This window comes from Peromyscus leucopus, unplaced genomic scaffold (genome assembly GCF_004664715.2).
Source record: "Peromyscus leucopus breed LL Stock unplaced genomic scaffold, UCI_PerLeu_2.1 scaffold_475, whole genome shotgun sequence".
Lineage (NCBI taxonomy): Eukaryota > Metazoa > Chordata > Mammalia > Rodentia > Cricetidae > Peromyscus > Peromyscus leucopus.
In genome coordinates this window covers 15846-40789 of record NW_023505371.1, presented here as the reverse complement: position 1 = coordinate 40789, position 24944 = coordinate 15846, and the positions used below count along the sequence as shown (strand labels likewise).

Below are 24944 nucleotides of genomic sequence, written 5' to 3'. Positions count from 1 at the left end.
CCCCACAGCTGCCCCTCCTCCAGGCATTGTCTCCTCCCTGAGGCACCTCCCACTGACCCCAAATTCCCTGCAGCTTTCTCCTGGGCCTGAGCCCTGAATCAAGTATCTGTTTCTCTGCACAGTCTGAATTAATTTCCCAAGAACCAGAGAACTGAAACTGAAACTAAGTCTGAGCTGACAGAGAAATGGAACAGGGAGGGGGAGGAGGAGGGAGCAGGAAAGAGAGACTGGAGGTAGTGAGAGGGAGGGAATAGGAAGGAAGGGAGCCAAACAAAGCTGAGCACAGGGTGATATCATCTGAAGTCACTGAATCTGCTGGCCTCATCACTATGCATTTTAGAGCCACAGAATCAGTGTACACCAGGATCTGCTGGATCCCATCTACAAGCCCCACCAGTATGGACTTGGTGCTGGCCACAGACCCTGCTCTCAGCCTGGAAACAGAGGTCAAGACCCTGTGACAGGGCTCTGCTCCTTAGGGAACATAAAGGGAGCCTGGTGTCTGTCCTGCCATTTCCCAGGACAGGTAGCTCAGGGAAAGGGCTGCAGCATCAAGTCCCTGGGTTCTGAGGAGGAAAGGCACTTACTTCCCTGAGCTGGGGGAGGTTCTCTGCAGAGCAGGGCTCTGCTTTGAATACAGGGGAAAGATGCAGCAGGGATCATGGCCTGCCCCCTTTCTCCATGAAGACAGCACCTGTCACCCTCACCAGTCCTGCAGGAGCAGTGTGCTGTCCCCTTAGGGCCTGCTGTCAGAAGTCGCCCAGAAGATCTGGCAGGGTTCCTAGTGATTGCTAATAATGGTTTATCTCTGCCTCTTTTTGATGCAGCTGCAATGGCCTAGGGAAAAGATGCCTTACAGTAATCAGATGGTCCTGAGGGAAAGCACGCAGCCATCTGAACTGGTGTCCATATAGCAGGTCTTGGTGGGTTGAGCCCAAAATATGCAATTTCTAGAACTTAGGACCCAGCCAAAGGCTCCTGAGGGTGAGTTTCGTTTCTGAGTTCAGTTTGTGTATAGTGGGGGTGGGTGAGCAGGATGCTCTGGCAATTTCTCACTAAGTTTCGTTTCTCCCTTGGAAGGGGAGGAGCCAGCACTGTTTAAAGAGGTCTGAGCCCTGGGAACTGCACACTGTATTGCTGAGGAGTGAGTCAGAGTGGTGAGTACAGCACAGGATTCTGTGCAGGGCTAGGGATGACTCTGGGTTTTTTGTAGGTCTTGGGGGACATTGTAGATCACTTCTTAGTGCTTTTAAAATACGAGGATCAGTGACAGCACAGGCAGGGCCTCTGGGCTAGACAGGCAGCAGTCTGAAACATCCCCACAAATCCAATAGTCTGTCTGGAGGCAGCAGGAGAGGATGGGGTCTCAGGGATATCTGGAGTCTTGGGCTAAGGAATAGAAGAGAGGTTTCAGATCCTCTGCTGCATGGCCAGGAACCCATGAGAAAGCAGATAGAGGTCTCTTGTTAGGGGTGGGAGGATGCTTGGAGACCTAGGGGCAGGCTTTGAAATGCAGGCAGGAGGCTCCTTTGGGGACCCTGCTGGAAGGACTGACAGAGGATCTGTGTAGAGAAATGTACATACCCAGGGCCTACCCAGTCCGCAGAGAGATGTCCTGGGTGATCTAAGCCCTACCTCTGCTCAGAGTACAGGGTGTCCCACAGACCTTCCATTTCAATGGTTCAATTGCAGGGGGGACATGGAGGGCAGGGACCTGGGAGAAGAAAGGGCCCTTGAGTCTCTCAATAGCCACTGTAACACCCAGACAGGCCTGAGAAGGCTTCCACTCCTGGACAGCCAGGATAGCGGGTGGACAGGCGTTCTAACAGCGAAAGGGCTGAATCTTATTCCCATGCTGCTCTTGTTTCCAACTGGGCTCAGGATGCTTTTCTAACAGGACAGAAACCCAGGGGAACCCTGCCAATGGGATCTGTGTTCATAATAAATGGTATATAACACATGAGGGCCATTGGCATATGCCCACTGCCTACTATAGAGTGGAAGTGTAGCCAACCACCCCAAGGACAGCACAATTGGGCACAGGTATGCCTGGATAGGAATGCTTAGAGCCCACCACACCTGGTTACTTGTGTGGACCTGACCCTGAATTTCAGGTGAGGCAGGAGTCTGCATGAAATGTGATGGAGCTGCCCTGATGGTCTCTGTGCAATGGGATCTGTAGTGTGAAAGAGTTAGGATGTAGGGAGACAGGAAGCAGGGTATCCTGTAGCTCCCCTGCAAATTAGGGTTGATCTAGTGTTGGGAGCAGCTTGTGCTTGACTGGACCAAGATCTAGATGGGCAGATGCACTCACCTCAGGTTGACAGTGCAGCTGGGTGCTCAGGGCACTGAATGAACAGAGGAGGGTGTGATCCTTGAGGTTGCTCTGCTCCTGAAATCCACCAAGTCGCAAAGGTTATTGAGGAGATTTGCACATGCTTGTGATTTGCAGACAGAACATAGGGCTTAGATGCCAGAAAGGGAACAGACTCCCTGTATCCTGTTTTGACTGCTCACTAGTAGTCTTTGGTCATGAAACACAAACCTGGGGACTAGTCATATCCCTTGATTGTGCAGTGAGACTAGCAAGACAGCCATGGACCAATAGATGAGGGTCAATCTGAGAGTAAAGGGTATTCATTCTGGAGCCTGGGGCCCCTTCTAATATGAGGTCTTTCCAAAGAAGGGGAAGGAGAGCTGTGTCTGAAGAGCATTCTAGATTAACGGCCTCCATGAATGTATTTAGAATTACTCCGCTTTCATGATCCTCCTCCCACATCAGAAATAAACACCTGCCTCTACGAGGTGACATGAATGGGTAATGTTGATGGGAATCATAGTCTCCTGGGGCATGTAGAGAAGGAATGGAGGTTGTAATACTGTTGTCTCTGATGTATGTGAATCTTAATCAAAGTGTGGATAATTAGTTTCTAATTTATAATCCCCATTTCCAACAGAATACCCAACAGGAAGCAGAAATCAAAGATGGTTCTCAGTACAGAAGAAATCGGAAGCTCTACTTCCTTAGCCTCACCCAGTGACCCATTGCCCAGTGGAGAGACTGACCTAGGAGAGAAAAACCAGGTATGACCATGTCCATCTGAGGGCTGCTGCTTTATGTCACATCCCCTGCAGATGGTGGCTTCCTGAACCTTCCTGGGGCAGGATGTTGATACGGGTCTACTGTTCACTTTTCTTGGGCCAAGGTGAGACCAGTGAACCTCCTTGGTCCTTCATGGGATGCCATCTTGTTCTGGGAGAGATGGTATCATTAGTGTCTGTCAAGGCCCTGGTCAGTGCTATGCTGTCCCCTGCCCAAACCATGGCTTAGTCTTCAGCTCCACTGTCAGGACTCACTGAGACACTATCTCCTGGGAGAAGATGCTTGGGTCTGTTTTCATAGAGCTGTAATCCAGTTTTGCCGGCAAACAAATGTGCTCTCTGGAAGGAACCTGTCAGCCTGGTCTCAGCCTGACCCAGTCAGCTGTCTGACCTTGGAGGGTCTTCCTCCCTTTAGCAGTGGGTTTTCCATCTCCACAGTGGGATCTTCAGCGTGGCTGTTGAGAGAAGTCAGAGCAGCTCTTTCTGGTACATAGAACTGTGTCTCACTCCCTGTTTGAGACATTGGGCCACCTGGCTGCCTGTTTCAGGCTCTCTCCATTGTCTAAGTAAAGATCAACACTTTAAATTTAGTGTTAAGCACAGTGTCAAAGGTCATAGGCAATGGGAAGGACCACTCTCTCTCCTTCTCCCTAAATCTCTCTATTTCCTTCTTGAAAAGTGAGGGGAAGAAAGAACTCAACCCAATGCATCAGTCAGCTCTCCATTGCTGTGACCAAGTTCCTGAAAGAATCAACTTAGAAGGAGGAAAGGTTATTTGGATCACAGCTTGAGAAATTACATCCCATGCCCACTATGTGCCATTGCTCTAGGTCTGTGATGCATAGCATGATGGAACAAGGCTGGTGTCCAATGGTTGGGAAAAGTAGAGGTTGAGTAAGGGCCAGGGTCCAAGTTCATTTCAAGGTCATGCTGCCAATGATCTATACCCTCCCAGAAGTCCCCAATTCTTCCAATCCCACCACATTCCAAGAACAGCTGGGGACCACACCTTCACCAGGTGGTCTTTGGGGCATGTATCAGATCTAAACTTATATACTCTCATACTCACATGCTTTGGGAGCAGTTGGCCCTTTCTCTCCAGGTGACAGGCTATCTATGGTCCCTCAGCACAATTTCTAGGCAGATAGGGACTGAGTTTCTGATTTTCATACTTTCAGGCCCACAGTAGCATACATCCTCCTCTGTACCCTCAGTTATGAGAAGAGACCTAGGGCTGGAGGCATGCAATTAAACAGGTGTGCTCTGTTGGAGGAGCAGCTGAGACTCTTGCACCTCCTAGGAGTATTGTTGTTGTTAGCAACAAAGCCCCAGATGACCTGGCATTGGATGTTGTATTCCACTAATGCCCTGTTCCATTCTGTGAGGTACACACTCTCTCAGCTACAACTTTATCACTATCTCAGGACAAGAGCCTTCCACCCTCCCACTTTGTAGTTAGATTTTAGAGCCATTTTGCCTGTTGAAGCAGAATTGATGCCATTTATTTTTAATATTCTGCTTTTAGAATAAAACACCTGTTGCTATTTGTCCTTTGCTGGGAGCCATCCCTGGCAGTGGAAAGGTCCCTGCAGAGGAGGTCAAGAATTATCAGGGGAAGGAGTGAGCCAGGCATGATGGTTGGGTGAATCTAGCAGCCTGACTGACTAGCAGCCAGAGTGCTTCTTTATTTATACAGAATTTTGTAAACAAGGTTATATTCATGATGTTCCAAAACATAGATCTGTTGTTCAAAATCAAATTGGTCTTATAATAATAATAAAAAAATTTGTAATAGCCAGAACCTGGAAACAACCTAGATGCCCATCAACGGAAGAATGGATGAAAAAAATGTGGTACATATACACAATGGAGTACTACTCAGCAGAGAAAAACAATGAAAGCATGAAATTTGCAGGCAAATGGATGGAACTAGAAAAAATCATCCTGAGTGAGGTAACCCAAACCCAGAAAGACAGTTATGGTATGTACTCACTCATAGGTGGATTCTAGATATAAAATAAAGAACAATCAGACCACAACCCATAGAACCATAGAGGCTATATATATAGCATGGAGGTCCCTAGGACAACTGTGGCATATAATAAATTTCAGTTTTACTCAATTATTGAAAAAAAAATAGCCAAATGAATGGAAACACATGAACTATGAACCAAAGGTTGAGGGGCCCCCAGCTGGATCAGGCCCTCTGAATAGGTGAGACAGTTGATTGGCTTGATCAGTTTGGGAGGCAACTAGGCAGTGGTACCAAGTCCTGTGCTCATTGCATGAGTTGGCTGTTTGAAACCTGGAACTTAAGCAGGGACACTTGGCTCAGTCTGGGAGGAAGGGACTGGACCTGCCTGGACTGAGTCTACCAGGTTGATCGCAGTCCTCGGGGAGGACTTGTCCTGGAGGAGGTGGGAATGGAGGGTGGGCTGGGGGTAAGGGAGGGGGTGGGAGGGGGGAGAATAGGGGAACCCATGGCTGATATGTAGAACTGAATGGTATTGTAAAATTATATATATATATATATATATATATATATATATATATATATATATAATAAAAAAAAACAACCTTGAGCCAGATATTGGAGTGAAAGCTGAAAGATCAGAGAAGGAGAGCAAGCCACAGCCACATTTACCTCTAGGACTCCTCAGTCTGAAAAAGCCTCTAGTTCCTGTCTCCTCACCCCTTATATACCTTTATCAGCCCAACCATCACCTCCTGGGATTAAAGGCGTGTGTGGTCCAGGGTAGCCTTGAACTCAGAGATCCAGATGAATCTCTGCCTCCTGAATGCTAGGATTAAAGGTGTATGCCACCACTGCCTAACCTCTATGTCTAATCTAGTGACTGGCTCTGTCCTCTGATCCTCAGGCAAGCTTTATTAAGATATACAATATATCGCCACATTTCCCCCCTTTTTTTGTTTGAAATAGTCAAAGAACATTATAATTAATGTAGGAAAAACTATATACAATGAGTACAGTAAGTATATGCAATGTATACAATCAAGAATTACATGAACAAGGTCTAGTCCATTAATATTTGACAAATTCAGAGACAATGCTCCATCAACTATCCTATTTTGGTGGGTCCAAAATATTGTACCTAATTTGCTTTCTATCCTAACTTGTATTACCAACTGCAAACTATCTTTTGATGCCTTTCAACTTATGCACTTTACACCTCTTTAGTGAGTTCCTTTTGTGAATTTGTTAACAAAGAAAAGTATAACTATAAACTGTAACTATAACTATCTAATCTTCAACTCCCTCAGAAACCCAAGAAGGAAATAATATTAACCAAGTAAGCAGAAAGTACAAACAAGTGACTTTCAAAAAACGTGAGAAATGACAGAAACAGCTGGTAGATAGTCATCCAAGGTTTCTCTGCAAAGTTGGGGCATCATCTTCAGGCTACAAGCCTAGCATAAGTGCCAGACTCATCTGTGAAGCAGAATTTTTTGAAAGGCCTTCCTAACTTCTCTTAGCAAGATTCAGCAGTCCTTTCTTTTATGTCATGCTTGTCCATTTTGGACAGCATACTATCAGCAGTTGAGGTAAGGGCATTTTCTTACCCAGTGGCTAACTTTTGCCACAAAGAAAGTAAACTCCATAAGGAGTTTCTTCAAGGCCCACCATCTTCTATGAAGTAGATTGGTGCTGCCAGGAGTAGACATGTCTTGTCATAAAAAAAGAATCTATGCTATTAAAACATCTTAAATGCCATATTCTGTAGATCTCTGTTTGACCTTGAAAACATACCTAATATGACTACAAGTTTGATTGTAATAACTAATTACTAATCTATATTTCTTTATTGCCCTCAATAGTTGGTAATAACTTTCAAGGACTAGAAAACTGCATTACATTGGTAAATGACCTGTACAGGTACAATACCTTAAACAAGAGTAGGAATGTATGTACACTATGTTCTAACAAAAATAATCTCAAATTTGTATCAATATACAAAATTTGTATACAATATACAAAAATCCAATCCAATGTAAAATATTTAAAACTAACAGTTGCTTTTTAAAAGTAGATTCAAAAATCTTCCTTTTATCTTATCATACCCATATTCTCTCTTTTTTATTTTCAGAGTAGATTCAATAATCTACCTTTTATCTTATTATATCTATATCCTCTTTTTTTCTTTTCAGAGTATCAACAATCTACCCTTTCATCCCATCATTTCTATATTTTTTAGAGCAGATTCAATAATCTACATTTTCATCCTATCATTTCTATATAATACATTTCTATATCATATCTTCCTTTCTTCTTTTAGAAAGAGTTTGACTATGACTAATATCAATTTTTAACCAACCCCTAAACAAAGACAAATATCCATCATCTATTTTTTGGGGGGAATGTGGGTATAGTTTTCTAGGCTACTTCCTGCTGATTGGGGTGTTGGTAGTCTTATGAGGACATAAAGAAAATTTAGGATTATGGTCAAGTCCTGACCGGAGTAGTCTGTGAGGGCTGTATTATCTCACTTAGCCATCTCAATATTGTCCTGAGCAGTTTGTAGTCCACGCTGATCTTTGGGTATATTTGTCAGTGTAGTAGCCATGTGAAATCATTGTTGTGGGGTCCCATCATCTTTTTGAAGACTAATCAGTTCATGCACAGCTTGGAGATTTGTCAGTTCCTATAAGATTACTGGATAGATTAAAGTTGGTTGTTTGAAAGCCTTAGGCTGTTTGTCTGTAACCTTGTAATGCAATGCTGATATTGGTTCACCTTTAAATTCTTCTGTCTGGGTCCGAATATCTCTATAATCTGTTTTAACAAGTTTTTCTAAAACTTTTATCTTGGCACTCATATTAAACAACTTTTTAAATGATCAAACAAATAAGATTTATAATTGACATTACATCTATCCCATCAACATTAATTGTCCTCTCATTTAATTGTTCCATTTTCAGTCCTTCAATAGTATTATCAAACAGAGACCAAACACCGTCCATTGTGAAATTGTTTCCCATTTTTTTAATGTGGGGGAAAAAACTTTCTTTTAAATAATTCCTTCATTTAAGAAATCCCAGTTGACTCACCAAATCTGCTGACAATGAGATTCAGATTATGGTGTGGCAGCAGCCCAAGGAAGGATTTCAGAGAAAGCCAAAACCCACCAGAAGAGGAAAGAAGCAAAATATCCAGCCATCTGCCTGGGGGAAGTGTGAGAAAGTGGCTAACTCATGTAGTTTTAGGAGCCAAAACAAAGAACCTATAGAGTGTGCCGCAGAGAGCAAAACTTAGCCAGCTGGGTAGGGACTCTGGCCCATGTGGGGTGGAGACTCTGGCCATGTGCAGCTTGGACCTGAGCTGGGGACTGCAAGGCCACAGGAAAGTGGCTTTTTTTGTGAATTCATGCCCCACAAGTTGAATGCTAGGTGTTGGTTGAATACTAAACAGCCTTATAATAAAAAACCCTGAGCCAGATATTGGGGTGAAAGCAGAAAGATCAGAGCAGCAAAGCAAGCCACAGCCAATCTTACCTCTAGGACTCCTCAGTCTGAAAAAGCCTCTAGTTTCTGTCTCCTCACACCTTATATACTTTCTCTGCCCAGCCATCACTTCCTGATGTAAAGACATGTGAGATCCAGAGTGGCCTTGATCTCACAGAGATCCAAGTGGATCTCTGCCTCCTGAGTTCTAGGATTAAGGGTGTATGCCACCACTGCCTGACCTCTATGTTTAATCTAGTGGCTGGCTCTGTCCTCTAATCCTCAGGCAAGCTTTATTAGGGTATATAATAGATCATCACATAAATCATATCATTTTTGTTTTTGGACATGTGTTTCACTTCCTTTTGTTCATTATTAGTCATTATTAATAAACCTTGACAGAGCAGAGTTATTATTTCCAATCATTTTCCCTCAAGTTTTGACATGATCAGTAAATAGAGTTATCATTTTTACTCATAAATACCATAACCAAACTTTTAAGAATCCAGAGGCATATGAGAGCCTGTTCTCAGGCTTGTAGCTTTGGTTGCTTCAAGGACATTAGACCAAAACAAAATCTTCAAGCCACCTCAGGCCACGTCCCCAGCAGCGCATTATTAACTCTTGGTGGTCAGAGAGCTGAGGAAAAAATCCTCACTCTAAAGCTGCTGCAGTTGTTATTCAAATTGTGGCATAATACAATGTTTATATTTTATATCTTAATAGAATTTGTCTTTATGTCTAATCCTGTCATTCTGTTGTTCTTTGGTCAAATGACATCAGAGTGGCTCTGTATGTGCTAACTTTTCTAAGAAAGGGAGGTCCTAACACCTCATACTTTTATCATCTTTCCACTCCACACTTTGCTCATCAATATGTCTCTGTGTAGGGCAGAATTGTATGTCATATAGTTGTCTGAGTGTATAGTGGGAAGAGGCTTGCAATCTCAACTGTGGTCAACTCCTCTAGCCCACTGAATCTTGTTGACCTTTTTAATTTTACTTTGTCTTGAATATCTTGTTCCTGTGTAAGTACAGGGACAGATGTTTCAAAAATGTCTTATAGCCTCATAAAGAGACCTCTGGAATCTTTATCTGTCACAACCCCCAAAGTATAAGGAAGACCTTCAAATTAACAAGGATATCTCCCTAAAAGAGCAGGTGGGGGGAGAGTATGTTCAGGACTATCCTGGGGAAGCTTAAAGGCAGCATTCCTGGGAGAAGGCATAAATGATTCATTTGAAAATTTCCATCAATCCAATATCTCCAAATGTACAAATATTAAAGTCCCTCATGTATGCAACTGGTGGAGATGAAAGCCAAAGGTGGCATGGCAGCCATCATGCAGTTCAATTTTGCCGGATTTTTCTATGACTTCTGCCATTCCATTCAGATATGGCTGTGCCAGTTCTTTATGTGAGGCATTTGTTCTTCCTCCCCCTTTTCCTTACATTCTTCCACATTTAGGATTGAACATCTGTATTTTAGGAGTGTATATCATATACTCTGCTGGCTGTTTCACTATGGTAGTGTCTGCAGTGCTCACACTTAATAAACACAATAAGTCTATTCATGAGGGACAGAATAAAAACTTCCTATGTGGTGTAAGAACCTTTCTCTGCTATTGGCCTCCATCCTGTCTGTCATGGTCTTCCTTACCCATTAATCAGAAACCCCACAATGCATTGCCACTGTTTGTGCTCAGGTACCACTTAAGGATGGTGAAGTCATAAGAAATCTGTACCAGTCACCACTTGTGTTGTCAGAGCCATGATATGGATTTAGGATTCCTCTCCTGTCACTTTCCTTCTGTACTCAGAACGCCTTTTACAATTCCTGCAGTGTGGATGTGCTGGGGATAATTTGTTCAGTTTTCTTTCTGGAAAGTCTGTATTTTGCTATAATTTTTGTGTTTCTATTTATAATAATCATCTCCTGATTTTCATGAGAACAGCACCGGGGAATTTCAGAGTAGGACTCTGGTTATCTGACTCCTAAACTGTCACATTTCAACCAGGGTGAGCTTAACTAACTCTCCAAGTCTTAGTTTTCCACTTAAATTATGAGATGTAGTGATAATACAGCACTTGTATAATTTTTTTTTTTACTGTAAGGATGGGAAAGATATGTGCAAAGTGCTCAGGGACCTAAATAACACTTACCACTAAGCCAGACTCTCATCTTCTTTTCTAATGGAGCTGTAATTTAATTAACACTTCTTAAAAGCATAAATAAATAAATAAATAAATAAATAAATAAATAAATAAATAAATAAATCTCAGTTTCTTGCAGCTTGTGATGTAAAGGCCACATTGCTGGCCAAAGACATACTACTTCTCAGACATCCAGGGTTCACTGCCAGTTCTCCATGGTGAGGTAACTTCAAACTTGCCCTCATTTCAAAACGATATTTTTCCTGGGTATAGAAATCTAGGTTCATGGCATTTTTGTCAACAATATAAACATTTTTCATAGCGGAGATATAAACAAGTTGTCAGATGTTTTGTCAAGTGCCACCCCACTGTCTTCATGCTTCCATTCTTTCTGGTAAGAAATTGGCTGTCAAGCTTCTCTGTTTGTCCCTCTGTGTGTAAGGTGTCATATTCTGACTACTTATAATGCCTCCTGTTTATAACTAGTTTTGAATCATTTGGGCCTTGGTATTGGCATAAAAACAGACATGTGGACCAGTGGAATCAAATTAAAGACCCTTGTAGATGTAACCAACCGTCTTATTAATTAAGAAACACAGAACCAATGTAAAGAAGAAAGCCAAGAGGTCAGAGCTCAGAGCTAAAACCTTACCCTTCCTCCTGCGGTGGTCCCACCTTTCCGACAGAGACCTACTTACTGTGTGTTTGTCTTGATATAGTCTTTCTGTTCTGCCTTCTCATTGGTTGTAAACCCAAATATGTGACTGCCTTGTCACTGCCTGTAAGTACAGCCCTCCAGGTCTTAAAGGCGTGTGTCTCCAATGCTGGCTGTATACCTGAACACACAGAGACTTACCTAGCTCTGTCTACCAAGTGCTGGGATTAAAGGCGTGCGCTGCTGCTGCTGCTGCTGCTGCCGCCGCCGCCGCAGCCGCCGCCGCCGCCGCCGCCACGCTCTTGCTATGGATCTAATAGCTCTGACCCCCGGGCAACTTTATTTATTAACATACAATTAAAATCACATTTCAGTACAAATAAAATACCACCATAGACCTTGATATTAATCCACACACCTATGAACACCTATGACAATCAATGGGCCTTGATGTCATTTCTTTTGTGTGTCCTGCATCTAAAGTTTGTTGACTGTCATCAATCTTTGGGTTATGGTGTCCTTAAGGAGGCAGTAAGGTGGTAAAGAGGCAGTAGGTAGTAAGGGGAAAATGGCCCAGGGTGACAACTACGAGCCTCCCACACATGTCACAGTGAAAACAGAGGCTGTGGTTAAAAGAGAGATTAAGGATTAAAAGGATGGTGTCTAAAGACTGTGGAAGATGTGTGGGAGGGCTTGGAGTTAGCTATGAGATAAACATGTCAAACAGATAGCAGAGGGAGCAGGGTCCAGTGACACAGGCCAGCAGGCTCACAGGAAGCCCTTGAGGACATATATGTAGGGCATGACTGACCTTCTTGTATTCTGGCTTCTAAAGAGGCCAACTGTAGCAGAGTCAATTGTACATAAGGATGGCTTCTAACAAGAAGTTTGTGCTTGGGAGCCCATCTCTGACCACCCCACAGAGAAGTCAAATATGAGGTGACCAAGAAAGACTGCAGTGACATCTTGATGGCAGTGATAGAGTTCTCTGCTGTGCTACAAGCTGACCAATGTCAGAAGAAAGAGATTTCAGTATAATAAACATAACTATAACACCTGCAAGGTGTGTGTGTGTGTGTGTGTGTGTGTGTGTGTGTGACTGGTAATAAAACTGGAAGAAAACCAATAGCTAGGGGGTTGTCAGGATCAAAGCTGGAGTCAGAAATGCATAGAACGGGACTTCAACTACTTCTGACTAGGCAGGCAGAGCATAAACAATGCACGATCATCTCCCTGGTTGGGCCAGAGGACGTGCATAGAGTGTTTGCCCTGCCATTGGCTCAGCCCATAACAGTCCAGAGAATTACTGTTCACTCTCCACAGAGATTACTTCAGCCTTGGTCCAGTTTTTGCCATGGCCCTATAAAAACGGTGAACAAGGGAAATTGAATGGCTTTACTTCCTCCTTGAAAACCCATGTCACTTCTCTTCTCTGGCAACAGTGAACCTGAGGTCACCTTTGCAGATCGAGCTCTGATAATCAGGAGTATGTGGCACCTTAGGTCCTTGGGCCAGGAACATTTATTGAGAGCTTTGGTAGCAAAAGAGTGTGTGAGTATACAGCAGGTGACAACTAGAGTCCAGAAGGTCAACCTATCAGAACTAAGCATTTTGATAGAGGAAACCATCATGCAAGATGTTATGGAATTACTGCCTTTTAAATGAATTGGCTGTTTCTTATTGTAAACTTCTTGTGCAAATAACAGCTATGATTCTCCCTGTTTACCATGCATCTCCATGTTATGTGTACATGTAATCTCATGACTGCATCTCAATCTTATAGACAAAACTTCCCCTATAATTTTGGGATAATTGGGTAACTTTTCCCAGCTGTGTTTATTCTTCATTAGCTTACATCTGGCCAGGGCCATTCTCCAGACAAAAGTATTTCAACAAAGGTATCTTTTTATCCAAGGACAAGCTGCACATAGATAAGAATTAGCTCATCTCACTTACAGATAAGAGAAAATGACCATTAACAATTAAATCCTCAACTCTTTACCTTCATCCCAGGTTATTTACACAAGACGTTAATTTACAAGAAGTAAAGCCATTCAATTTCCCTTATTCACCGTTTTTTTTATAGGGCCATGGCAAAAACTGGACAAAGTAAATTAAGAGATTTACTGCTCACATTTCTGGGATGATGTTCTACACTTGCTAGTTACTGAGTTAAGGTAATTATTTCCCATTGACCAAAGGAGATTTCTGGCAAGGCCAAGCAGATGATAGGTGTCAAGCTTTGATTCTTGTGCAAATTAAATTTTAATCCTCCTCAGCCAGATGCTATTCCTAGATTTTCTCCTCAGCAATTACTCCAAGCAAAAGTGCTCTTACTAACCAAATGCTACAAGCTCTGGCATAGGTTGCTTAGCAACTGAGCATATGTCCCTTGCCCTTCCAGGGCTGCAGCTGGGAAGAGCAGGGGAAAAAAGTGGTGCTTTAGAAAATAAAGACAGTTTTACTTTCCTAGTGACTTATTGGCATTTATAGACCACTAACATCCTACCTAGCCATTTCTAGATTATATTTTGAGCACTTAAATTACATTTTAGAATTCCCTAATTGATCTTAGCCTTTAATTGACCTCGCCAGAGAACTCCCCTTAGTCACTTCCCGCTTTGGGTTGTTAATCAAAGCTGACATTGCTTTATGTGTGGATCCTTATCACCTCTCTCTGTGACCCTGAACACTTTAAGCCTGGAATTGCACTGTTAAAGAATTACTGCTTGTGTATACATACCGCTTCCAACAACAGCATGGAAAGGAACTGATTTAGAAGAACAAAAATGAGAAGAAAGATGGAGAGAACTAGAGAGATATAAGAGAACAGCAGAAGGGACTGAACGAAAAAGGGACTGAGGGGAGCTAAGTATGAGAACAGAGAAGAAGCTTTGTAGATGGAATAGATTAAGAAGAATAAAGAGAATGGACTAAAGAACTCAGTGTGCTTAGATTCATTGAATAACCCTCAGATTAGATCATCAGCTGGTTGGTAGACTCTTCCATAGACCCTGGGAGAAAGCAATACACAACAACATGGGTCCTGACTTTTTCATCAACACAGAAGAAGCAATGTTTTGTGTTTCTTCAAATACATTTCAGCCCATTTCTCACTCTTGGGGATTCTAACAACATGCACATTATCCTTGAACTCAGCTGTCTTTGCAGGAACGCTTCCATGGAGCATAAACTCACTCTTCTTTGCCCTCATCTAGGAGTCCCTGAACAACCTCTGCAGGCAGTATGAGGAGAAGGTGCGGCCCTGCATTGACCTCATCGACTCCCTGCGGGCCCTGGGTGTGGAGCAGGACCTGGCCCTGCCTGCCATTGCAGTCATTGGGGACCAGAGCTCAGGGAAGAGCTCTGTGCTGGAAGCACTGTCAGGAGTGGCCCTCCCCAGAGGCAGTGGTGAGAGCTCATGCTTATTGCCTTGCTAGGCTGTGGACCTGGGGCTCAAAGATAGAAACAGATCTCTGTCAGTTTGGGCCCACAGCAGAATGAAGGTCAAGGTGGTCTTTCTCCTTGACTATGGGCAGCCTTTCCCCTGAGCAGCCTGCAGGTTCTTCTGCCTCTCACAAGGGCACCAGTCTCAGTGGTTAGGGCTCCACCCATGCAGCTTCTCAAGCCTTCCTTCAGCCTAAGTTTCCTCCTTTCAGGCTCTGTATCCAACAGTCACTGTAGGTGTTGGGGCTGAGCACAAGTGCTGGGGTGGAACTAATTGAGTCAGTTCCCTAGGTCCTTTCTTTGAGGTGACCATTCCCCTTGGAGAAGAGACTGGTGTCCAGGTTAGTGCTGCTGCTTAAACTCCATGGCTGGTGTGGTCATTGAATGCTCAGGAAGAGGTCAAAGCCCAAGTGTTCCAAGGACGAGGTAAAATCCCTTGGATAAGGCAGGAGTTGGAAGGAGATCATATCAGGGGGCATGAGGAAGTAGCCTGAGGATGGTGACCAGGATGCATGGGGGCTGGTGGGAGATGTCTGGTACATTAAAGGTTCTACCAAGGTCCCCACAGAGCTGAGGGCGCCACACTAGAAGGAAGCAGCCTGAAGTGGTTGGTGGCTTTTACCTCAAATGGATAAACATGACCTGGGTTCCTATTCCAAGAATATAGACCTGGGGTCATACTGGAGAGACAGCATGAGAGTGAGGCCAGATGTTTCCATTCCCAGAGTCTCTGCAGATGAGTGTGTGGAAGGGTGTTAGTCTAAGGCCCTATAAAACACTGTGCTCACCAGAGCACTGGGCTAACATGGACCTCATCTCCTAGGTATTGTTACCAGATGCCCTCTGGTGCTGAAATTGAAGAAGCTGGAGCAGGGAGAGGAGTGGAGAGGCAAGGTCACCTATAATGACATTGAATTGGAGCTCTCTGATCCCTCAGAGGTGGAAGATGCCATCAACAAAGGTTGGTGTCCTGTTGTCCCTTATCCTCTGACTGCCTGTCAACACCGCCTGGAGTCAGAGAAGTGTTGAGTTATTTTGTCAGGACCTTGTTCCAGCACCGAAAATGAAACCCCTTCAAACCTGCTGCCACCCAATACCCCAGGACAGAAGAGGCTTTGCATTCCTTTGGGTGGCTGTTGCACAGTACCTGGCAGAATGCCTTACAGAAGGATATATTTCTCTCCTGGATTCAGAGGATTTTTATCCAGGGTCACCGTTTTCTATGATCCTGGGAGGAACATTATTGTCATAGGAGCAAGTGGTGACAGAGAGGAAGCAGAGTACCACAGGAAAGGACCAGAAATAAGACATATAGACCTACTCACAGTGAACTATTTCCTTTAGCATGGTTCTACCTCACAACATGTCTATAAGCTCAAAATATTACCAGTTAGGGACCAACACAAGTTTCTATATAAGATCCCCTTGGGTCACTGCATATCCAAGGCATGCTTTCCCAGAGTTCCCTGGATTAAGATCCCCTCCATCTTCCCTCTGTTCTTCTCATCCCACCCCACCAAGCTTGGTCACACTTTCTTTTTCCTCCTCTCCAGGTCAGAACTTTATTGCTGGGGAAGGACTGGGAATCAGTGATAAGCTCATTAGCCTGGATGTTAGCTCCCCAAATGTCCCTGACCTGACCTTGATTGATCTGCCTGGCATCACCAGGGTGGCTGTAGGCAATCAGCCCGCAGACATCGGACGCCAGGTGAGACTCTAGACTCCACTCTGACCTACACTGGGTCGCAAGGGGCACTGGACTGAGTCCAAGGGTATGTCTAAGAGGGACCTTGAGGATGTGGAAGTGAGACTGGATGGCCAGAATTTACTACAGAGGGATGCATCCATGGAAGCCAGGGCCTTAAGCAAGTGGATGATCACAACCATCTCTCTCTCAATGCTGTTTCCATAACTAGGAGTCACCATCTCATTTCTTACAGATCAAGAGACTCATCAAGACATACATCCAAAAACAGGAGACCATCAACCTGGTGGTGGTCCCCAGTAATGTGGACATCGCCACCACGGAGGCACTGAGCATGGCTCAGGAGGTGGACCCTGAAGGGGACAGGACCATAGGTAGGAGAGTGGGAGGTAACAGTGGTGTTGGTTTGCTAGTGGGGACACAAGCCCTGGATCCAGATGGACCAAGCTCAGTTCACACCCAGGATCCCACTGAATTGGGAGGAAGTGACCCCTTCATCTCATCTCCCTGGTAGGAAAGGCATGAGGAGCCAGAGGTGGGCAAGCATGGGGAGGAAATCATATTTTCTGAGACTCAATGTCATAGGAGCCATGGTAAGGTCCACAGAGTGTAAGGATGAAGAGTCGTTGTCTCTCTGGATAGTGGCCATGGAGAGGTGCTAGGAAGGAGCCTGTGGCTGATCAAAGGATTTGTTGTTTTCACAAAGCCACCTACACATGTCTCTGTGGGAGGGCTTCCACCCTGCATGGTTTCGGTGGACTTCATCTAAGAATGGGATCCTGGTGCCCAGTGAGAGCTACACTTCCTGCTCTCTTGGTGTGTTTCCTCTGATTTCAGTGTCTGTCCTGCAGGGATCATGACCAAGCCTGATCTTGTGGACAGAGGAACTGAAGACAAGGTCATTGATGTGGTGCGGAACCTGGTGTACCACCTGAAGAAGGGCTACATGATAGTCAAGTGCAGGGGTCAGCAGGACATCCAGGAAAAGCTGAGCCTGACTGAGGCCCTTGAGAAGGAGCAAGCCTTCTTCAAGGAGCACCCTCACTTCAGGTACCTCTGCCATACTATGCCATGCAGTGAATTGCTTGTCAAGAACACACCTGACATGAGTGGTGTGTGTGCAACAGCCTGAGGATGATTGCACCTTTGGAATGATTGTAAAACTTTCCTGAAGGAAAGCAAATGCACTACATAGTCCTTAAAGAGCAGTAAATAGTAAATAAAGAGGAGGGGACTTCCCAAAGTACCACAATCAAGCAGCACAGGAACTAGAGTCACAAGTAGAACAGAGCAGAGGAAAAGCAGGAGACCCAGAAGCTCACCATGACTTTGCTATGGCATAAAAACAACACTCAGCCATGCTAGGTGTCACTTTAGCAGTCCATGACATAAACAACTGCTCTGTAATCTATGCCTGTCTCTTTGCTTGACACAAAACCAAGGTCAGAGAACAATAGACATAAGTGATAAGATCTGAGCTTCCAAACACACTTGCTGATGATGGCTTACATCCCACCAAGACCTTTAGGACTCCCTACTACAAGAGCTTTCTCTTTGAAAATGTTGTCCTAATCTTAGTGGGAACTATTTGATTTCTTTCCATTTAGTATGCTGTTGGCTATAGTTTTTTTTGTGTATTGCTGTACACTGTTTTGATCTCTTTCCTTGTTATGGGTCTGTCTAAACTGTTTATTTCATCTTGATTTAATTTTGTTATGCTGTATGCATCTAAGATTTCATCCATGTCTTTTAGGCTTTTCAGTTTCATGGAATACAGATCCTTAAAGTCTGTTCTTCTGAGTGTCTATAATCACTCCACATGGCTCTATTGCAATTTCTCCCCCAGCTCTCTGTCTCTCTCTCTGTCTCTGTCTCTCTCTCTCTCTCTGTCTCTCTCTCTCTCTCTCTCTCTCTCCAGGTTTTCTCTCTGTAGCCCAGGCTTTATGAAACTTTGTAGACCAGACTGGCCTTAAAGTCAGAGTTCCATCTGTACATCTGCCTTCTCATCCCAAATGCTGGGATTGAAGGCATGTGCTACAGAAACCCATAAAATTCTTGAAACGTTTTAATTTCCATATTTCTTCTTAATGATAATCACCATTCAGTACTGTGCTCTTTAGTGTCCTTAAGTCTGTGTACTGTCTATAGGTTTTTTTTTTTTTTTTTTTTTTGCTACTGATATATTGCTTAATTTCTTAGATAGTCAGATAGAATGCAGGATGGTATTTAAATTGTCCTGTGTCTGTTGAGACTTGATTTGTGTTCTAATGGGTGATACATTTTTGAGAAAGCTCCGTGGTCTGCTGAGAAGAATAAGCATATGTGTATTCTTTAGTGTGTGGGTAGAATGTTCTATAGATGTCTGTTAGGTCCACTTGATTTCTTTTTTCTTCTCCTTTTTGTCTGCCTGCCTGACTCTGTCTGTCTGTTTGTTTGAAAAAAGGTCTCTCTATTAATCTCTGGCTATCCTGGAACTCACTATGTATATCACAAGCTTTCTTCAAAATCACAGAGATCTGCCTTCCTCTGTGTGGGATTAAAGGCATGTATCACTAGGCCTAAATCCATTTGATTTCTGACATCATTTAACTGCCATGTTTCTCTGCTCAGATCTTGTCCACAATGCCTACCTATTGGTGTGAGTTGGGTATTGAAGTCACACCTTATCAGTGTTAGTCAATCTATGAATTCACATTTAATAGCATTTTTTAAAATGGGTGGTTCTGTGATTAGCGTCTATATGTGTAAGATTGCAGTATCCTCCTGGTAAGTATACAGTATCACTCCTTATCTCTTTTGACAGTTTTATGTTAAAGTCTACTTTATTAGAGATTAGAATATCTAACCTGCTTGTGTCCTAGATTCATTTGCTTTTGCACCCTTACCCTGAGGTCACATCTATCATTGATAATATGCTGTGTTTCCTGGAGGCAGCAAAAAGATGGATTCTATTTTCAGATCCAATCTGCTAGTCTCTCTTTATTGGGGACTTAATGTTCAGAGTTATTATTGACAGATATATGCTAATTCCTGTCATTGCTTTTTGTTTTGTTTTGCTTGTTTTTGATTTTGTATTTTGAGACAGGGTTTCACCATGTAGTTCTGGCTGTCCTAGAATCCACTGTGTAGACCAGGCTGGCCCCCAACTTACAGGGATCCTGCACCACCACTCCTGGCTTTGTCATTTACTCTGTAGTATTCTTTGACCTCTTCTGATAGACTGTTGTAGTGCTGCCTATTTATTCCCTGTGACTTCTTAGCTATGTTTGTCCTTCTCCTCAGAGCCCTGTATTTCTTCCAGGGTTCACTGTAAAGCTGAATTAGCAGTCATAAGTTCTCTAGATCTGATTTTATCATGGAAGTTTTTATTTCTATATCAATTGTAATAGGTAGCTTTGCTGGATATAATAGTCTGGGTCAACAGTTATGATCTTTCAGAACTTGGAATGCATCTTTCCAGGCCCTTCTGGCTTTAAAAGTTTCTTTGTGTGCATGCCTTTAATTCTGGCAATTGGGAAGCAGAGGTAGGTGGTTCTCTATGAGCTGAAAGCCAGCCTCATCTACATAGTGAATTCCAGGATGGCCAGGGCTATGTAAAGAGACTCTGGCTCAAAACAAAACAAAATTTCCATTCTTTCTATTCTACCACAGTTTGTTTAAATAAACTGACCAGTGTAGAAATTGAAGCCCCAATAAGAGTAAGCTGTCACTCACAGACAGGAAGAATTCTAACTCTCCAATGACTTGTATCTTAAGGCATAACAGTGTACTTCTGAACACAGATTTTGGCAGTATATGAATAGTATAGCTTTACACCTTTAAGAGTCCATGGCTTAAATCATTTCTTGGACCAGAAGGTGTCTCCTCACTTCACTTGTTCATCACACATATGCAAATATATGTCAGTGCCTTTGTATAAAGACCTGGATCTATATGTATTTTTTGTTTTCTTGTGTATTATATATGTGTATGTATGTACTCATATGTATAGCCTATATGGACAGGTATGTTTATTTGTATGTATTATACATGTAGGAGTATGTTTACTCATATCACACATGCATGTGTATTCATGTGTATCACACATAGAATGAGGTATTGCGCTATGATAACATATCTGTGCTTATGGATATATGTTTTGTGAAGACCAAATTTTACTCTGATTACTAAAACGCTGAGGAGGATCACTGAAGCCCACTGTAGAACTATTCTAGCTGGTTCCCCTGTACCATTGTACAAAACCTTCTCTAAGTACTCCATGAATACCAATCTCAAGATACCCATTCATTGAAAGTACCCATACTGGCCTGGCCTCCCCACAGCAGACTGTAGACTTGTGTTCTGCTTCAGTCTAATGGGATCCTCTCTCTTGTTCCCCCAGCGTTCTTCTGGAGGATGGGAAAGCCACAGTGCCCCTTCTGGCAGAGAGACTGACCACAGAGCTCATCTCACACATCTGTGTAAGCCTGGGTGGCTGTGTCTTCATAAAGCTGAACCTGGACTGGGACAATCCTGGGCACATGAACTGGTCAAGATCTCTTTGCTCAGACATGTGGTATTTGGGAAATTGTAACTCTAGCATCAGAAGGATTTTGCTGGTTCTTGCTGCTGTCACCTTTGATTTTGAGGCATGGCTGTGAGCTCCTCATTCTGGAGCTGATCTCAAAAGCTAGAGTTCAAACAGGTTCTTCAGATAGAAGCCATGTTCACTTTTCTCTGACCTGGTGTCTCAAATCACCTTAGTGATCTGGGGTGTTGACTATACTCAGCAATGTGGATTTAGTGTGTAGACTTGCTTGAGGACTGGCTGTGCAAAGACTCAGCAGTGATCTTCCCCTAGACTGCTCCTGTGTTCAAGGTATTCCTGCAGCTCCAGGATATAGGTGCAGATCAGGGCATCAGCAGGGCACCATGATCTTGTGTGACCCTCAATGGGCCATCTTGATGCTGACAGATCAGGCCTATTCTTGCTGAGTTCAGTGCTTTGAGATGACTGGGGACAGCAAAGTTATAGGAACCTTCCTTTGAAACAACAGTACCTGGCAGCTTTTACTCTGTTGAAAACAAAACAAATGTTTATGAGTCTTGTATTGTTATAAACCTCTGTTTCAGAAGCTATTAGAAGGTGCTTTGTGACATTTCCCTGAAGAGAGTTCATGTCCCTGATACAGAAGGACATATCTCTGGCTGGCTCTTTAAGGAGGCAACCATGATCAGTGGACAGGGTTGCATTCTAGATGCAGGCATGGGCAAACCTGTTTATAAAGGGATGTTTCTCAAGTGCTGCTCTGCACCAGGGAAATAATATCAGGACTTCAGAATGCTTCCAACGTGTCATGGTGACTCTGTAGAGTAGGCTTGGGGCCTTGTTTGCATTCCCAGTCTATATTTCTATGTTCCATTCACCTCTTTCCATTTCAGAAATCCCTGCCTTTGTTAGAAAATCAAATAAAGAAGTGTCACCAGACTGCAAGTGAGGAGCTGCAGAAGTATGGTGCAGACATACCAGAGGATGACAATGAGAAAACTTTCTTCCTGATTGAAGTGAGCATTGTCCATAGTTCTGGGCATGATGACTGCATCACTGTCTACACAGGAATCTCTTTCTGATGTTCTTCAGATCTCATGCTTCCAAGGCTGATGGAGATGCATCCTGTGCAATTAGTGTTAAAAAGGAGTCAGGACAGAGATTATGGTTGAGTGCAGGGTGGAGATTGTAGGGGGCATTTTCATTTCACCCACACTGACAGAAGAGTTCTCCCTAAGAATCCCAAAGGAAGAGGAAGAAGGGAGCTATTTCCTGATCCAAAAATCTCTCCATTAATACTGTTCTGCTGGGCCCATGAGAAGGAGGTGGCTTACCTACCTTCATGACAAACATGTCCTTTTACTACATTGACCCCATGCTTGAAAGATCTCTGCTGATACTGATGTTTTCCTTCTTGACAGAAAATCAACACTTTTAACCAGGACATCACTGCCATAGTACAAGGGGAGGAAAATGTGGAGGAGGGAGAATGTCGCCTGTTCAACAGGATCCGAAACGAGTTCTTATTGTGGAGTAAGGAGATTGAAAAAAATTTCCAAAATGGTAAGCATCTTGTCCAATCTGGGTTGCCATTCTTAACAATCATACACTCTATTGTTATAAACAATAGGAGACCATCACTCACACTTTGTGGTGCTAAGAAGTCTCAGGACAAGGCACCAGAAAATGACGTGACTAGTGAGGTCTCCATCTCTGCTCCCAAGATGACACCATCTATCCTGTTCCTCATGTGTTAAGGATGAGAGACAGTTTTCTCTGGCATCTATTATGAGGACACACACTTCATGTCCTACTAACTTCTGTGAGGATGGAACTCTCATGTCTTACTAACTTCTTAAATGCCAACCTTTCAGTGCCAGTATACTAGGAATGAAGTTCAACTTACAAACTTCAGTAAGACACCAGATAGGGAACTGTCAACAAACCAAAGTACAGGTGCTAGCAAAGTCCAACTTGGTGAACCAATGAGTTTTCTTGGGTTGATTTTCAGGAATACGGGTGAGGAGTTACTTACAGGCATAGAAATGACTCAAAGACAGCTGTAATCTCAGAGCCCACTCAAGTATGGATGATGGCTCATGAAATCTGGAGCACAGGGCACAGACTGCAAGCAGGTTGGAGAGATAGTTCTAGGTAGTTCAATTGATCTGAGCCTCTGACAGGAAGCTTGATTGGTCCCTGTTTCTTCCTGGGATCTTGGCTTATCTGAGAGTGAATCTCAGCAGTCCATATTTTTTATATACACTTGGGGAGAAGGCTTGGTGAATCTAGTCAGTTTCAGGGACTTTCTGGAGTCACTGAGTTGTTGACTTCCTGAGTTTAAGGAGCTTCCCAGGAGGATGTAGTTGGTTTCACCTTCTTTGTAACGTCTTGTGCATGAGCATCCCTCAAAATGGAAAGTTTTAATCTTGGAGGAAACTGCTGCCTGTCCAGTGCCTTTATCTTGGGGCATAATTATACATTTCTTTATGACAATGAGAGGATGATACAAGTACAGGCAGCACGCCACCTCATCTTCATAGCTTCAAAACCTGAAACAGAGAGGAAGTACAAGAAATCAGTTCTTTGATCACATCTGTGCTGAGAAAGCTGCCATAGTGGAGGGGACTTTGTCTTCCTCAAGGGGCTTGATGAAAACATCAAATTGACTTGAACCAACCAGAGGTTTTGAAAAACAGCATCCTTGGCTGTGCAGGAGAGACATACAAAGTAGAATGTTCTATCTATTGTAGCTTCGCGTAGGTGGTCAGGTTGGGTAGCAATGTACCTTTGTAGAGACGCTTATGAGACACTTACTTAAGACTGTGACTCCCCATGTCCCCACAGTGCCCACCATTTCTGCCTTACTCACCACTACTAAGTCCAGACTGCTGAAGCTGACACTATAAGCCCTGCAGTGTGTCCTCACTCCAGGGAGAGTCAATGTCCTGTTTCAAAACTTAGAAGTGCCTGCCATTATATCTGATAGAGGGGGGCCTAGAGACCAGAATATGAAGCAACTTTACAAATCCAAGGTACAACAACTGGATCCAATTAGAAAATGGGCAAAACACTAGAAAGATGTTTTTCTGAAAGGAAAATATACAAATGACTAACAAAAAACTCAAAGGCTGCATGGCCTGTGGGCATCAGAGATGCAAATGAAAACACAGGGCTAATTCCTCTCCCAGACCCTAGGAAAATTAGAATCAGAAAGGCAGACACTGGCTGGTGCTGGAGAAGAGGCAGTGAAAAGGTAGCCCTGTTCACTGCTGGGGAACATGAAATGGTACAGCTGCTGTGGGTTACAGCAGTGAGCCCTCAGAGAGGCAAATACAGGATGCCCACTTCCACTCCTTTTCCTCTACAATAAGAAAAAAGTCAAACATGCAAGTCCTCCTACCCTGAACCTGGCATCACCTCCCCATGTCTTCACAAGTCCTCTACTCTGGATATTTATGTATCTTTGTCAGCCCCTGTAAGGACACAAGACACAGTGGATTAGAGACCACCCTAAGAGACTCCTTTCTACTTAGTAATTTCTTTTAAAAACCTCATCTGCAAATAGTCGCCTCCTGAAGTTCTGGGTGGTTAGGACCACAGCACAAGCATTATCAGGGAAGCAATTCAGCTCTTAGCATCTCTCAGTGCAGTATTTTAACCCACAGAAAGGAACAGAAGGAGTGCAGATACAAGGTACAAGGCTGGTGAGCCTTGATGACAGGATACTGAGTGAAAGCCAGCAGGACAGTCACAGTGGCCTGTGGTATGTGATTCCATTTCAGAAACACCCAGAGTGCATACATGGTGTGGACAGAGCAGAGCAGAGGCTGCAGGGTTGGAGAGAGGGCAGAAAGGGAGGCACTGACTGCTGGTGAGAGCAGCAGATCCTTGA

The 24944-nt window shown here is 43.6% G+C and overlaps 1 protein-coding gene across 1 annotated transcript in view; it reads left to right on the top strand.

The window, feature by feature from the left end:
• The first annotated feature begins 1074 nt into the window (after window positions 1-1074).
• LOC114700347 (interferon-induced GTP-binding protein Mx2) overlaps window positions 1075-24944 on the top strand; it is a 30647-nt gene continuing 6777 nt past the window's right edge. The window contains exons 1-10 of the mRNA XM_028879921.2: window positions 1075-1157; window positions 2958-3084; window positions 14588-14780; window positions 15640-15777; window positions 16370-16524; window positions 16757-16895; window positions 17373-17571; window positions 20903-20981; window positions 21943-22065; window positions 22471-22612. Of these exons, the coding sequence (XP_028735754.1) occupies window positions 2986-3084; window positions 14588-14780; window positions 15640-15777; window positions 16370-16524; window positions 16757-16895; window positions 17373-17571; window positions 20903-20981; window positions 21943-22065; window positions 22471-22612 (1267 nt within the window). The 5' untranslated portion in view covers window positions 1075-1157; window positions 2958-2985. The remainder of the gene's footprint in view (window positions 1158-2957; window positions 3085-14587; window positions 14781-15639; window positions 15778-16369; window positions 16525-16756; window positions 16896-17372; window positions 17572-20902; window positions 20982-21942; window positions 22066-22470; window positions 22613-24944) is intronic.